The sequence below is a fragment of the Trachymyrmex cornetzi genome, unplaced genomic scaffold (genome assembly GCF_001594075.2).
Source record: "Trachymyrmex cornetzi isolate Tcor2-1 unplaced genomic scaffold, Tcor1.1 scaffold726, whole genome shotgun sequence".
In the NCBI taxonomy this organism is placed as follows: domain Eukaryota; kingdom Metazoa; phylum Arthropoda; class Insecta; order Hymenoptera; family Formicidae; genus Trachymyrmex; species Trachymyrmex cornetzi.
Window position 1 is genome coordinate 605768 of NW_017300055.1, and position 16746 is coordinate 622513.

Consider the following 16746-nt stretch of genomic DNA (forward strand, 5'->3'; position numbering starts at 1 on the left):
ACTTGAAGCGTTGAAATCACTCACGACACGTTCTTTCACTAATAGCGGCCTATAGTATTTATCACCATAAGTATTTGAGAGCATTCGATGAGCCTCAGCCGCAGATTTCTTCATATTGAAGCAGAAAATTAAAACCTCCCGCAAATGACGAGAATTTGGTTCGTAACTGATATTTTCAATCGAGAATAACTTTATGATGCAGACACAAATCGACTAATTTTTCTATGGGATTATGTTGACAGATGCCCAAGTTTATTGTATGACGTCTATGATCTATTTATTTCGACCACCACTTACCGCTAAAGCCATCTATAGGAAAACGGCGGAAGCAAAGTTGTACACCTAATAATATTTTAAGTTAATAGTTAAGGCAGTTCTTCATGCTTAATAATATTTATTGTGAATTTATACAATTTCCAGTTCAAGCTAATTGTGTATCACCGCTATAATTTATCGGTCTTGAAATACGATCCTAAGTCAAAGCTGGAATAGTTATATCACAATTCAATTGACAAGTTATTTAGTAATATTAATACTCGAAGCACCTTAAGATCTTAATAATTTAATGCTAATAAGCATCTTATATAAAACCTGTAAATAATTTTATATTTAAAAAAGTTTCACTTTGAATGTTGTTAACACTAAAGACTTCTGAAAATAAAATCAAAATGTTTACGAAATTAATTTATTCCCTTTCTCAAATCAGAAAAAAGTTCTTGTTACTTGATTAATAGCTGAAAAATAAATTGAATTATTTTTTTAAATACTTACATCATAGGCAACCAACAATTCCATTAATTGTTCTTTATGTGTTATTCTAATAATAGGATTCATAAATGCATCCAGAAAACGAATCATATATGGTGCCGTACGAATTCCTCTATAATTAATACCAGAATCTCTGGATGGATACAACATCAACACTGGATAACCATGGATTTTATTATACTGCGCTCTGCACTCTGAATCAGGATGCCAACAATTAATGGCTGCAAAAAATATCTAAGAACACACAATGCTCAAATACTTATAAACATATAAGGAGAAACGTAGGATACTGAATCACAATTTTGTACCTGCGGATGATAAAACCGAGCAACGCTTTCAAATTCGTGCCGAAGAGCCTGACTTTCTGCATCCCAGGGTGCATAATACATAATAAAGCTAAAATCTGCTTGTGTTAGCCTCTCGATCATTGCGTCTAGATGACCTTTATAGAAGTCTAGTATCACTGAATTTTGATCAAAAAAAGGTTTCGCTATGGGAGGCTTGGAAAGTTTGGGTGGCCTGCAAAATCCACGGTATCAGCATGTATATGTATATTGATAGTTGAGGATAAAATTTATATACTATAGTTGTTATAATCGCTTGTGTACGTGTACGTAAGAAGAAGGATCCAATTGCCCACGTCAAATTGGTCACTAAATGGTCAATTTAATATAAAATATTTTTATTGTAGTTTATATACATATATATATATATATATATATAGGGTAAAAGCGGGGATTATGGAATAGCTTTTTTTAAATTAACATTGCTCCGATATAAATGCATATGAAGACTTTAAATTTACACAGAACTCTTGAGGAATATGTTAGCTACAACATCCAATAAATGAAAGTCACCAAAATTTAAGTCCAACGTCAATATTAACAAAAAAGTCAAAAGTGAGAAAATGAGGGGTCTAAAAAATAAGATGTAATATAGAATATCGATGAAATTTTGACCATAGTAATAAATAACACAATAAATGAAGTCTAAATTTGTTTTTTATATAAACTGATCAAGAAATACAAACATAGCCTAAAACTTACGAACTGTGCAGAGCAGCCATAGCGGTAAAAGTAATCGCAAAGAGAAAACAGATAATTTCGTAGGAAAACATTTTAGCAGCCAGCCGTTCCTCTATCGCTAGCTTCTCTTGAGCCACGTCGTTATTTGACTCGGACGTGGATGTTGATGTAATCTGGCGTGGTAGGTTATCGGCATTTCTCGGCGAGCTCGTCTCGCGCTCCTTACTGGACACTCGCCCAGCCATCGCTTGTCGTCGCCGGCGTTCACCGCATCGCTGTTGCTCTCGTGCTTTTCCTCAATTTTGTCCGCCTACCGACCCCAAAATTATTTTTATCTATTCAATTATCAAAGCACAGAACATATACAAAGAGAAGCGCAAGCTCTGTGTCGCTTCGTGTTGAGCGATGGAAACGGAGAATAATCGTTGCGCCTCAAGTGGCTGGCAGAGAACTAATATCCTATATATGTGTATGTGTTGGAGCATACGATGCAATAAACCTACACATTCCCAGGTAGAGAGAGAGAGAGAGAGAGAGAGAGAGAGAGAGAGAGAGAGAGAACGTTATTTGCAGTCATTAATAATTTTATAAAAGAAATATATATGTGTGATCATGTATGGACATATTTCAAGTATGATTATACGTGTTTATAAATATTTATATATGTTTATACATATTCATGTGCATGAAAAATTTTTTACCGGGATAACTTTTTTTTTTAAAGAATACATAATTACAAAATGAAAATTAAATGCTTTTGTATACATTTACGAATTCTATTTATAATTAAAAATGGTTTATATTAATCAGTGTTGGGATTTATTTGCACATTTCGGCCGATTTTCAGCTTGGTTCCTATCTCTTACTTCACCAATCTGCGCACATTCTAAATACTGATTGACAGGAACCGAGCTAAAAGTTGGCCGAAATGTACAAGTAAATCCTAGCATTGGTATAAATGATTTACGTTGATTTTTATGTGAAAAGCGTTTAAGTAATGACAAGATGATTAAGATTAAACAATAAAATATAAAATATGGAGCTATAAATAAAACAAAGAAAATAAGAATTTTAATCAACACAATATATGAATTGTTGCACAATCTGACAAATTATTGTTAGGTATGCCTGTAGAGTAAAATTAAGTAATTTCTACAATGACAATAAAAAGTGAAGGCGATTCAACCTTTATTTAATATTTAACATTTCTTGACATATTTATTATTTAAGTACAGATAATTACAATATTGCTGTATCGAATATTAACTTTTATCCATAACTGATGGTATAACCCATAGACAGCATTAGTGTTTCTTTGATTGCCGGATGCAGTTGACGTTCGATGTATCTGGTCAATGCTTGGCTAGCACCCTGCAAAAACACTTCTTCCATTTCTTTCGTGATATACTCCTTAGATTGCCAATTTATTCTGTTCGGATCTTTCGAGTCTACAGAGAAGAGATTGTCAAAATTGTCGTTTACTACGAGATCCTGCAATATATGTTGTGATGGATCCTCATTCCGGAAATCGTCGGTTAGATTAAGAATTTTAGTAAAATTCACAGGTCTCTCTGTCGATTTACGTTTGTTTATCAGGATGTCCGTGAAGTTCCACGGTGTAATGACAAATGTAGCACGCGCGTACCGTGCCATTGAACGTTTCTGACGTGATGATAATTTGGTGATCCAAGAATTCTTCTTCCATACACCGAAGTTCGTCTCAGGGACATGCAAGTAACGCGAACGTCGATTCTCGTTCGGTATGACAATATCTATTTTTTCGGCGTTGCCCGTTAATTGCCTCGGTTCCGCCGCATCATACTTGTCGTTCAGAGATAACGACAATGTCGGTGTTATCTGTAATAGACAAAAATTATTTAACAAAAGTATTTATGGACATCCTATAAACCGCATCAATAAAAACCCGGTAACCAGTTATAACTGAACACAGAGTTGTACAAAACTGTAATTCAATTAACAATTACAAATTACAATTACAATGTAATTCTTAATTCAATTAGTAAGATAGTAAATTAATATCTTTTTATAATACATTTTGTTATGTGTGCGTGCACATGACATTTATTATACGTTTTTAGAAAAGATAATTTTTCCAATATGTAGCCTACCTTGTTAACGTTAGTTAAATGATACGGTGGCCATTTATCCTGCCGTTTGATTTGCTTATCGATGCGTGTAGTACGGCAGTCATAAGCATAGATCGATGCAAATCTGGGTTCCAGGAAACTGGACTCTGTACGTATACGCATCTGGCCGCGTCCCCGGGTGATCGGATTGGTGAGAAAGTCTATTCCCGCGCGCCTCAATCGCAGTGTCATTTTGCAGGATTCGGCGGAAATTAGGGCCTGATGATTTCGCGGTATTAGGGACACTATTCCTGACACTGACAGATCGTTGAATACAATGCGCGTCCTCAGAGAATTATGATCGGGATCGTACACGCATTGTTCCACTCGTGCCCAGTAACCCCTGGTCTCCTTCGTATTTTCTGAAAGCTACGAAATAGGCTAGGCCGTGTGCGTGACCTTCTTGTTATTCGCTCAATTATATTATTTTTTGCAAATAGCGACAGAAACACATCTAATTAACTTATATACGATAAAAATGTTGAATTTTTTTTAAATATTAATATTTCAAAACCAAAGAATTTCGGAAAATCTTGAATATATTGAAAATTTTGAAAAAAATCTTCAAATATTTTGAAAGTGTTTTTTTCAATGGTACTTTATGTGCACTAACAAAATACGTAAGTACCATTAAAAAATATACTTTTAAAATATTAGATAATATTAGATACCTTTAAGATATTAAATACGATAGCCTATTGTCAAGATCGTTAACATTTAAAATCTACCATATTTAATCCTCAACTATATACTGTTAATAACTAATATATATGTAATAGCGTACATATATTCTACAAGCGGCATAATACGCAGTATTGCCGCAAGATGGACTTGTTTTCCGTAAGGAGAAAATGACGCGGATCCCTATAAATAGGCATATGTAAACGAAATCCATCTGCACTTACTCTTGACTTGATCAGAGTGTGCTCGTAGAGTCTCTGAAAGTGCTTTTTTTAAAATAAAGTTATTAATAGTTAGTTTCTGTGATGCATACTCATTTCCTGCATTTTGTATCTTGCCGAAACGCGGATATATATAGAAGATCTTAGCACTACTCAGCATTACTAAACACTTCTGCACTACTACAGTAGTGCCTCAAAATACTCCTAGTGCTCAGTAGTACTTTTCTATAAGGGCTGACAGTGGTCAAAAAATGTCTAAAAGACGTCTTTTAGATATCTTATACAACATGCATGTTATCTAATAACGTAATAATGATTATATGTAGCACATATTACCATGAAACGTTAAATATACCATCGTTTTATAAAAAAAAAATCATTTTTTGTTAAAGTGTAGTTAAATATAAATTTCGAATATAAAATTAAATATAAAGAATATTATTCTTAAAAGAAGAGATGAAATTCGCTTTGTATCAAGTAAATTAAAAAAAGAGAGAAATCTTACTGTTTGAAAAAAATATTACCTTTACTGCCATACGGGAGACAGACATTTCCAGGGGAACGGAATGTAGTTCGCGCTGATACAACGTTCCAATCTCTTCTTCATCCAAATTGTTTCTTCTAATGGAATCCCTGTGTAGTGCGTCCAAGGCACGTTCTAACCGTCCACTGCACGCATCCCAATCGCTAATACCGGTATATGCAAAACCAATTGACAAGAGTTTAAATAGCCAAACCGCCGACTGTCTGAACTGCATTACCTACGGCAAATGTAACAATTCTGTTTATGGTTGCGTAAAAAAAAAAAATAATTACAATTAGCGGGTGCATTTGACTAAAAAGAAATTTTTTATTTTTTACAATCAATCACTGACAATGATAGAAAATGAGACGCGGAAAGAGCGTGGTGCTTTGTAATTAATGATATATTGGTCAAATTTTTGTATTTTGAGTCATACAACGATCATTACGGATTTATATAAGTGTGCATCTGTCTACGTCCTGCCATTAAAATATCTTCCAAAGCATATCCTGTAGAAACTTGATGAACTCGAGGCTCTGAAACAGAGCATGAAAGAGTCTCCATTCCGCTTGTCGTCAACAACAATCGAATTGTGTGAAACTAGGAAGTATGATCTTTTAAGTAGCTCGTTAATGTTAATTGTAAGACACAATGAAACAATAACGTAAATTTATGAATCTGTTAACCTGTCATCCTTGACAATCAGTTTTTTAAAAATCAGAATTATTAAATCAATAAAGGGTTATTTAATTAGAAATATGTTTAATCTGACAGAATCTTTTTTCGCTCTTTCTCTCTCTCTCTCTCTCTCTCTCTCTCCCTCCTCTTTCTCTCCTTCTCTCCATCTCTCTTTCTCTTTATTTTAATTAATAAACTTTATATATATATATATATATAGAATGTAGCTAAATCTACTAGGCTATCCTAAACTAAAAATTTATCGAAAAATTTAACGTTTAAGATAAAAGTAACTTTTTAAATAGATAGCATCTTGACCTAAGAGTATATTGCTGCAATTGGATACATGTGTATGACTGGTACTGTTTGCAACCTATACAGATAAATCAAATTGCGAGATTCTACGGCGTTGCTATGGCGAAATTGCATTGTTCATCCTTGTATGGTAATGCAAAATCCAATTCCATTCACCCCGTCACCGTTTTTACGCTTCGTTAATTGTTTTGGATGTATTCAACAAATATTTGCATAGCGGTTGGATAATTCGCTTCCCTAACACTTCTCATATTACTATTCAGAATAATAAGAGAATATTGGGATTTTATATGTATTCGATTATACCCAGTAAGCAAAACATCATTACTACAACGTTGTTGCAAGGATCTTCAATAATATATAACATTTTCAAATACGTTATATTTAACGTTGTATACAACATCATAATGAATAACCTTTAACTGCAATTTGGAGGTTTCTATAATATTTATATTTTATCATAAAATAATGTTATAAATAATGTGCGTTAATATTGAATCAATATCTCAAAAACGTTGAGTTACAATATTGTACAATATTGAAAAAGCATTACAAAAACGTTCCGTATTTGTTGGAGTAACATCTTATAAACATTGCAATTCAATATTCGAGAACATTGATTCAATATTTATTGACTATCATATAAACTTTCAACAATATTAGGTGCTTGAATTTACATAAAACTAAACGAAATATTTACAAAATACACTTCATTTGTTTTCATCTTGGCTCACCTTCTAAATATCATTTCATTAAAACACACATCAACATTTAACATTGCAACGTCTCAGCAACGTCTTTTTCAACATTATGTGCTATAGAGTTACAAAATATTCAGAATTTATATTATTAAACTATTTCTTAAAGATCTTCGGAAATATTTATATTATAAGGTAATTTATATTATAAGGTAATATTATACGATTAGATTTATAAAATATTAGATAAGAACGTCAATAAAATTCACATAAAATTAATATTTCAAAATATTAATTTAATGTTTCTTACTTACTGGGTAGTATCTTCGATTATAGTATTCTTCAAATATTTTTTATCAATATATCATATGCTATTGCAACTTGCAAGAACTTTCGTTCTTATGTACCTAAAATATAAATAATATTGTAAATTTTAAAAAGTTTCTTTACTAAGCCTGTTTATGCTTGATTTGACTATGTTTCTTTACAAAAACTAATATATTTGTATGATTTTATTTGCTTTACGTGTATATTTTTAAAAATCAAAATATGAGTTTAAAATATACCTTGATAAAAGGCGAACTGTTGTCAAACAGTATATCCTCCTTTTAACGCATTTATTTATAAAATTTCTAAGCACTTCAATATTAAATAAATACAAATTTAAGTAATAAAAAATTTTTAATGTTTTTTTAGAAATATGAAATGAAATTTTTATAGAAACATGAAATAAAAGAAAAATATTTAAAAAGTGTCTGTTATAATGTTATTTAAATTTTTCTAAAAAATTTAATTCTAACTAAATTTTAACTCTAAAATTTGAAAAGCTGAAAATGCTCTCGCGCTGTCAACACTTTACCCCGGACATTTTTGTCGCTTTGATTGTTATAATGCGTATGTTTCGTTCTACGGGAATTTTCTTATTTAAATTTGTAATTGATAAAAATTTATAATTCTGGAAAAAGATCGGACACTTACTTCGCAGAATATTTAGATCGCTCTCGTCTTGGGACGACAACAGGTATATTAGTTAGTGCTCGTAGAAACACACATGAAATCGCTTACACCTATCCCGTCGAGACATCGAAGAACAATGAAAGTGTGTGATACGCGCACACCTTTCGGACACGCATCGCGGCGATTTCCCACTGAAATCATCCTTTCCTTTTGGCAAACCGCGACGTTGCGCGCAGCTACTATGCAAGCGAGAGACGTGAGGTAAAAGGTAAAACAGACTTTATTAGAATGTAGACCGGATATATAGGGTGTGGAAAAAAGAAGTCGGAAAATATACGTTTTATAGAAAAATATTTCAGACAAAAGTTGTAGGGTTTAAAAAGATCAATTTACTCATATTATCAGTTTGACCTCGAATGTCGCCAAGGTCAGGTCAGATCAAGGTCAGGTCAAACATTGATTTTTTTTAAATGTAGCTTATTGAGAGCTATTCAAAACACTAATGACCAAATAAAATTTTTTTAATTAAAATATTTTTTTCAGTGTATTTATTTATGATTTTTAAATAAACAAATTTTTTTTGTTGCATTCTTTTGAATGCATTTTATGTATTTGGCGTATTTTCTTTTTACCTTTGTAAGATCTTTTTTATAGAATATTCTTATATAAAAATTGTTTACCGGGAGATCTGTGAAACAAAAATATACATAGCTTATATTGAACGCAGCTTTACATCCAGAAGAACGCAAAGCGCATGTCAAACAAATTAGATCTCTCCGTTCGGTGTGATTCGATGGCTCTCATGATAGTTTTACTGTGATTTTTTGTGTGCTTTCAATTCAGATTAATGAAAAATAAAACGCGGAAGATGAGCTTTTCCGAGTTGCGCGAAGTCGACCAAAGAATCCATCAGCTGACGGCAGGCAGGAAATTACGCGCAACGCATAAGACTGAATCAACTTTTAACAATGATGTTTATCGCAATTTTTCAAGGTTATATAACCGTGAAATCAAATTTTATGCCTCTTTTCCATCTCTTATATCCATTTCTACTAATGTAGATTAACTTTATTCTTGGTTTAACTTGTTTTAAGAATTAAAAAAAGATAGATAGTAAACTAAGATTAAAGTCATTAAAGTCAATCTACATTGGTAGAAATAAGCATTAGCTGCGTTTTTCTTTCATGCCTTTTTGATTTGAAATAAAACGAGCGTATATTCGTGCTTTCGAACAGAACGTGAAAGCTCCAATTTGTTGTAACCCGAAAAACTCAATTTCTTAGAATGCAACGTAATTGGACTAGCGGTCATAAATTTCTAAATGAACGTGAAAATGTAAGGGATGAGCAACAATCGCCTTTTGCTTTTCCTTCTTGTTCCCAAACCTTGTCCCATCTTCAATGGTGGAAAATGCAGAAAAAGAAAGCGATATCTAAACGCGACAGAAAAGTCTACAAGGATCGACATAAAATTTTGCAATCCCATAATATTTTACGAAGATTACACGTAAGTTGTGCTTATTTATTATTATTGACATCTCTGATGAGTATATTTATGTGTTGCAGTATAATATTATATAATTTAATCTATTAAATTCTCAAAATATATTAACCATTAATATATAAACCTTGGTGAAAAAAATTTCATAAGATCTCACAATATTTTAAAATATTTAAATTAAGCAGATTTCTGAAAAATATTAAATTTTTTTAGATTTTATAAGTTTTTTTCAGAAATTATAGAAAAATTATGAAAAAACTTAGAACGTTCTTACGAAGAAATTACGTACATTAATAATTTTGGAAAATATATACTTTTTTAGACATTTCTGAAAAATATTCCAATTTGTATAACAATTCGGAGAAATTTCTTAAAAAGTTGTAGGGGAAATTCGGGAGATTTGACCATATAGGAGAGTTGAACCACTTCAAATATTTCATTCAAATTTCAGGCTAAACAGTTGTCAAACCATGACATATGGATCATGTCATTTTGATTTCACATTTCTCGAAACATGACAAATAGTTGCCAGCTTGATAATCATGCAAGTGGTACGAAAATTTGAACGAGAAATATGAATAAATATGTAATTCAACTCTTCCATATGGTCAAGTCTCCTGGACTCCCCTATTATTTATATGTATAGAAATTCTAAAGAATTATGCAAAAAATTCTAAGGAAATTTTTGATCGGAATCGTCTTTTTATTTTTAAGTTTCGTAAAACATAGGAAAATAAAAAAGAAAGAAACTGAAAGAAAATTTCGGTAGATATATATTATGTTTCCTAAAAAATTTTGGCACAGGTGAACGTTGAGATAGAAGCAGAAGAAGCAAAAAAACACAAAGAGTTGGATAAAGTGATTGCTATGACGGATGTGGATCCACAGTATTTTACAGAATTATCCGGTAGACCTGTGAAAGAAAAGTTTTCATTGAAACAGTATATCCAAGATATAAGAGAAATATTAAAAACAAAACTTCTCATTAGTCAAGAAAAAGATGATTGTATTCGCATTGATCAACAATTTGAGCAAGAGACACACCGATTACGACAAATCCAGGTATAAACTTTAACGTAATTAAATTAATATTTTTTAAGAGAAATATTTATAAAATATTAACAATTACACAAGGCTGCGCTTTACAAAAACAATAAGAGTGCGGTTAAAATGTGTCGCCAATTCTGGCAGTGAAAGGATTAAAATAGGTACTAAATGAATCGCCTAATCTATATAATAGCTGCGCATTTAACAGAGAAAGCAACTTTGCTTACTGTTTTAAAATTCTTCAATACAAAGGATTGGTTTTACTTTTGATTCCTTATGGATCTAAATGTATAAATCAATCATACTAAATTATTATTTAAAAAAAATGATGATCGTGGTATATACATGTATAACTTCAATATTATCCTAATATCATGTACTGAGACATTACTGTCGAATTTACTAGATACTATTATACTACTGCACTAGCAATTTTTCTCCGTAAGGGCCCCTTCTATTCAAGAACGAAATTTGTATGTATCACCTAACTCAAACTCAAGTTTATTGATTAAATTTTAATATATTAATCTTTTTTTTTATGTGTATAACTTTGAAAAAATTCTTTATAATAATTCCTTTCTTATGCATTTTCTCTTCATAATTATTTCTCTCTTATACATTTTCTTTTATCATCAATAGTAACGAAAATAATTAGTTTGAATAAGACATTTTATATACGCGCAAGAAATGTCTTATCCAGCATGCGCAAGAAGCACCTTATCCGACACTATATGATACTAATTTTCCAAATAAATATATTTCGACATAAATTCATCCGTTTTACTATTTTGCAAAAGTATCGTTGTCGGCGATACGCAAACGGCTTCGAAGAATTCCTATCGAAAGATCACGAGAAAAGTATGCAAATGCTGAAGAAAGCGGAATGGGAAGCAAAACTGACGGAAGAGATTAGCACCCGGAGGAACGAGCTTGCGAAACAATTCGGTCAGAGTAGGTTGGACATTTATGTCTTGGAAGAGAATTGGAGATTAGTAAAAATGTGCCAGATGTTCCTTTATCGCGTGTCACCTGTCGCTTGGAGGATCAAGCATGACTGGCTCCAATCCGAATCAGAAAGGAGCATTACCTTTGTCGATACTCCATCGATGGACCTGTTTAACAGATACAAAACACTAGATGAAAGCGCATCCTTGGAGAAATTGATAGGTAATTCTAAGGACGAGATGTTTAGCGCTTAATACTTAAAAAAATTTTTTTTCTTAATGTACGAACAATCGTTTCGTGTTAGAATTATTCGAACAGGACACCACTGATGCCGGCCCGGCCGTGTTGTACTTCGATGATCCATTCGATTTAATCCGCATCTTCCGGGCAATGGAGACCCAGAATTTAAACGCACTTGTACATCTCGAATCCCTCGCCGCCCCGATGGCAGATATGACCATGACAATCACTATGACTGAAGCGCAAATCAAACGAGAGATCAGTGAAATTACTTCAACGATCAATGACTTAGAAGTTCGTACCAATTCAATTCGATCAGTTCATGTGATTTACAAATTGAACATGTTAATACATTTTGGATGTTTGAAAAAAGATTCTAAGATTTTAGTGATATACTTAACATTCAATGAAAAGAATAAAAGATTAATCAAAGTAGACCGAAAAGTGAATCATGTTAAAAACAAAAATAATTCCCAAAACTAAATTCATTAATACAAGTACTTACATTTTTATATATAGAGAGAACTATATGTCTACTTTTTAATTCACTCTGGCGAAAATTTTTCTCCTACAATTCTTCATATAATATTTTATAATTTTTATATGTACAAATTTAAAAATTCTCAGAATTTTTGTATAATTTTATAACTTTTTATAAAAAGTTTTTCAGAATATTTACGAATTCTAAGATATTTAATTCTATCATTTCTGAAGACAATTTAACAAATATAAATAAGAGTTTAAGGTAGTTTTCAGAAATCTTTATAAATTTAAAATACGAAAAATTCTTAAAGATATTACGAACTATAAAAATTTGATTACTAGGATAAATCAATTTTTCGATCTATGTTGATTGAGTGCTTACTTTTAATGAATACTTTTTAATGAATACTACATGCTTCTAAAGCATTGGATTTTTATATACAGAGTATTTCTGAAAAGTGGGGACAAACTTAAAAGGCTGATAATAAGAGATCTCATAATGGAAAAATTATTGTTTTAGAACTTTGTTCAATTATTGTTTTGCGATAAGTGTTCAAAATGATTCTTCAACCTCATTACTATTAACGATGTTTGACAAAAATTGATATCTATCCGTCTTGAGATGTCACTCGACATGCAAATTTTTCATATATAAGTTGTTTAATTTGACTATCACCTTTTGAAGTTCATCGTCATTTTTCGGAAACATTCTATACATAAAATATTTCAAATAAATTCTAAAATGAAATACGTTTTTCTTTTTTAAATTCTCAAATATTTTTAACATTAACAATTTAGTCTTACGAATCGAAGTATCCGATAGAATTTCATCGTCGAAGCAGAAAATAGAGCAGCAAATCTCCAGGAATACGCTAATTATCTTCTCCGAGATGTTTTTCGACATCTTGTCTGCTCTGAAGAAGTACTCTATCTTCGCGTTTTCATAGAAGATACCTATGAGAGTTGCATAGGTCCGAACGACGCGAATCTTGATAGTTTTTCGATGATGAAATGGATTGAAAAAATGCACGAGGAGCTTAATCTCCAGCTGGATAATCTGCCACGCGAAATTGTTCGTGCTTGTGAGCGAGAAGGATTCCGTCAAGAAATGAAGGTTATAAAGGAAGCGGAAGACGCCGCAAGAAAGGTAAATAATTTATATTAAACATTTATCTTTTACGTAAATGAGAGAACAGTCTTAAGAGATTAATCTCATGGAAAAGCTTTAAATTATTATATATGATTTTCGAAAGTAAATTAAAAGGAAAATTACGTTTTATGATAAAAAAAATATTTTATACGATTTAACACGAAAATATTACACCGATGTGAATGAAACTTAATATGTGTGCTTATTGTACTTTGAACTAAAAGAATATTGTCTTTCTCTCTTCTCTCTCTTTCCCTCTCTGAGGCTTCATTAAATATGGCGCCTCTAGAATTACTTGGAAATCATGGGAAATTCTGTAGAGTTCTGTGATATAATAATTTTTGACAAAATTAAAGCTGCTATTACTTGGATTGTTATTAATTACATCATATATGTTTCTGACTTTTAATGATTTTTTGATAACTTTGTTTACTCCGACATAATTATAAGTTATATTTTGTGACATTATGTATTTATTTTATATTATATGCAACATCGCTGAGAAAGACTTTGTAAGTTCAAGTTCAAAACGCATTTGTCTTTACGTAATAAGTTAAATTTTATTATCTTGATTAAAATATTGCTCGTTTGTCTTTTACTGTTTTTTATTGTTATTATTGTATATTATGAACCAAATAATTTACTTGTTATTTTGCAATTAAGTATGTAGTCTTGAATTTAACATCTTAAACAATGATTATGTTAAACGAATTGTTTCTTAATTTAACGCAAACAATATCTCAACTCGTAATAATTTGCATGATTGCTAGTTCGAACTAATGCATCGACTATTGGACGCTCTGAAGCGCGTTATGGAATTACCTGCGAGTAAGAAACGGCCACTAATTCGACGTTCAGTACCGATTATAACCAAGACGAAGCCGCCATTACATTTACCAAAACCGACGGAGGAGGAAATCCAATATCTTACCTTCTTCACCGATTACTGCAGATTACGCGATGACTTCGTCACATATCGTTCCAAGTTTCCGGATGATTTCAATTTGACATTCCAGAGCAAGCGAGATGATATCGAAAATAAAACGATATTTAATGATGTATCTTCGAGTCGAGAACAAATGCAGGAAAAGGAGAAAGAGGAAGAGGGAAAAGCAGAAGAAAAGAGAAAATGAATATACTATTGAAAACGTAACAGAATCAGCACATTTATTTGAAAATTCCGCGTGCGTATATATCCGAAAGGATTCTATCAGTCTAATGCGCTACGCATTGTCGATTACTTAGCGCTATTAATAATTAATATGTATACATAAATAGGCGATTTAACGATCAATGTTGAAGCACAAGATAAAATATTCAGAGATAATAAAACACAACAAGAGGCAACTACAGCGTACAATAGAATTCGGGACGATAGTCGATATAAAAACAACAATCATGCTTGATTTCTTGATTACAAAGCGCCAATTTATACATTCCTTCTTATAAACTTTATAAGAAGACTGCGATATACACTTCACCTTCAAGTATTTCTTTTTCTTTTTACACACACGAGCAACTTTTTTAAATAAAATCTCTACTACTAGAGATCACATACAGAATGGACCGAAAGTCTGGACAGTCGAATATCTCATAAAAAAAGTATTTTTGAGAAAAACGCTTTCATAAGCTTGTAAAATTTGAACATCAAACGGCGAGACTTATTTGATCTCGAGTGTAAGTATGGAGAAGTTCTCGAAGTCAACTTTAATTTTGAAAGTAAACGTCCATTTTTTCAATTAGCTGATGTCGAGATCTTTTTATTTCCTTTAATTAATAGGTCAAATCTAAGCAGAATCGTAAGGTTCGTAATTTAATCCTGTAAAACTTGTAAAAATTTATGACTAGTATTGTAATTTTAGTCACTGTAAGACGTACTATTATTCATGAATATCTACGATTTCTCGTTAATCTTATGGTTAGCAAGAACTTATGTAAAGTCTGTCTGTAAAGATACTGGATAAAATTATAAGCCATTTGCAAGTACTTCCAAGTCTGACGAGAATGTTATGAATCTTATGATTTAGTTTAGAATTGATCCGTCAGTCTTTTTCGAGATATGAGTTGACAAAGTTCAGGTACCGCCAATATTATTATAACATTATTCAAGATGTTCGATCAATAGCTCAAACTTCTTAAATGTTATTCGGAGTCATGATTTTGATAACGTTTGTCAAAATCAAGACCATTGAAAATTGTTCCTTTGATTTTCATTTTTAATGTAAAAATGAAAATAAGAGAAATAATCTGCAATGATCTTGACCTCCAGACTTTTGGCTCATCTTGTTATACATACACACACACACACACACACATCCACGCGCGCGCGTATGTATATATTTATATATATGTGCGTGCGTGTGCGCGCGCGTGTATGTATGTGTAGTGTCCCAGAAAAAGTGTAGGTCCTTTCACTGGCAGATTTTGTAGAACATTCTAGATGAAAATCTTATACAAAAATATTGAGACTAATACTTTTTAAATTATAAACGATTAAAGTTGGCAAATCGTATATGTTTCTTCCAACATAATTTTTACAATTAACCCTTTTTCTTTTATCTTTTGATACTGTCAAACAAATATGAACAATTTATTATGTATGAATACATTAAAACTGAATTAATATTTGTGACATTTTTTTCGGATTATTTGCTATTTGCTGAATTGTACATATAGGGTAAAAGCAGGGAATGTAGAATAGATTGCTAATATGGAATGGTGGCTTATTTTTTAAACAAAGCATTGCAATATAGCGGTAATCGTTGAAAGTTGTTGCAATTGCTACCAAACATATCATAATAAGCAATGAGCTCAGCAAAATGTTGTGAGTTCGTCAAAATAATATGTTTCATCACAATAAACATTTATTTATTTTCGTTGTAAGGAAATTCGGCATCTTTTTCTAAAAAGTGTTCTCACAAACTGAAGGTAAGTTTGTTAATGTTTATATTTAGGGATGCACCGGATATCTGAAAAATATTCAGTATCTGGTATTATCACTTTTTTATTATCCGACCGAATAGTCGGATATCATCCGGGAATATATTCGGTTAAAATTTTATATCATTAAATTTTTGATTTTTTATTATATAAATGTTATAGAAATAGGTATGCGTATTAATGACTAATATAGTCGACAGCTAGGATTTCCCACCAATTTGCCACGTACGCACTGCATGCTCTGATGCATCCCTATGCTACAGCCATTTTTTATATTTCTTAAAAAAAATTATTATTTGTATGCTGAAATATGTAAAACATAATGCCAAAACATTGTTTTCATATCTCCTTCCTTTTCTTACGAAAAAAAATTGGTAAAAAATACATAAATTTTAGACCTCTAGAGTAGAAACCTCCTCTTAATTTAA

At 31.5% G+C, this 16746-nt stretch overlaps 3 protein-coding genes across 5 annotated transcripts in view; 1 reads left to right on the forward strand and 2 right to left on the reverse strand.

The window, feature by feature from the left end:
- The window catches only part of LOC108767806 (thioredoxin domain-containing protein 11), a 7789-nt gene extending 5751 nt beyond the window's left edge, over positions 1-2038 (reverse strand). Inside the window, exons 1-3 of one of the 3 annotated variants that reach the window (XM_018517867.1) lie at positions 1815-2038; positions 1077-1287; positions 772-1002 (exon numbers count right to left, since the gene is read on the reverse strand). In XM_018517867.1, coding sequence (XP_018373369.1) covers positions 772-1002; positions 1077-1287; positions 1815-2038 — 666 coding nt within the window. Of the gene's footprint in view, positions 1-771; positions 1003-1076; positions 1288-1814 lie in introns of those variants that run through there. The other 2 variants (XM_018517869.1, XM_018517868.1) reach the window with 2 other exon arrangements.
- Positions 2039-3007: 969 nt separating this feature from the next.
- Positions 3008-8191, reverse strand: LOC108767773 (uncharacterized). The gene is made up of 5 exons (XM_018517802.1): positions 8035-8191; positions 7371-7463; positions 5367-5603; positions 3923-4309; positions 3008-3650 (listed from the first exon to the last, which is right to left on the reverse strand). The coding sequence occupies exons 3-5, from the start codon at positions 5598-5600 to the stop codon at positions 3063-3065; spliced, it is 1209 nt and encodes a 402-aa protein (XP_018373304.1). The 5' UTR covers positions 5601-5603; positions 7371-7463; positions 8035-8191; the 3' UTR covers positions 3008-3062.
- Positions 8192-8779: 588 nt separating this feature from the next.
- Positions 8780-15409, forward strand: LOC108767765 (cilia- and flagella-associated protein 100). The gene is made up of 7 exons (XM_018517789.1): positions 8780-9006; positions 9297-9519; positions 10318-10575; positions 11358-11727; positions 11810-12039; positions 13052-13375; positions 14149-15409. Exons 1-7 carry the CDS (start codon positions 8861-8863, stop codon positions 14509-14511), a joined length of 1914 nt encoding a protein of 637 aa, XP_018373291.1. The 5' UTR covers positions 8780-8860; the 3' UTR covers positions 14512-15409.
- Positions 15410-16746: the final 1337 nt, after the last annotated feature.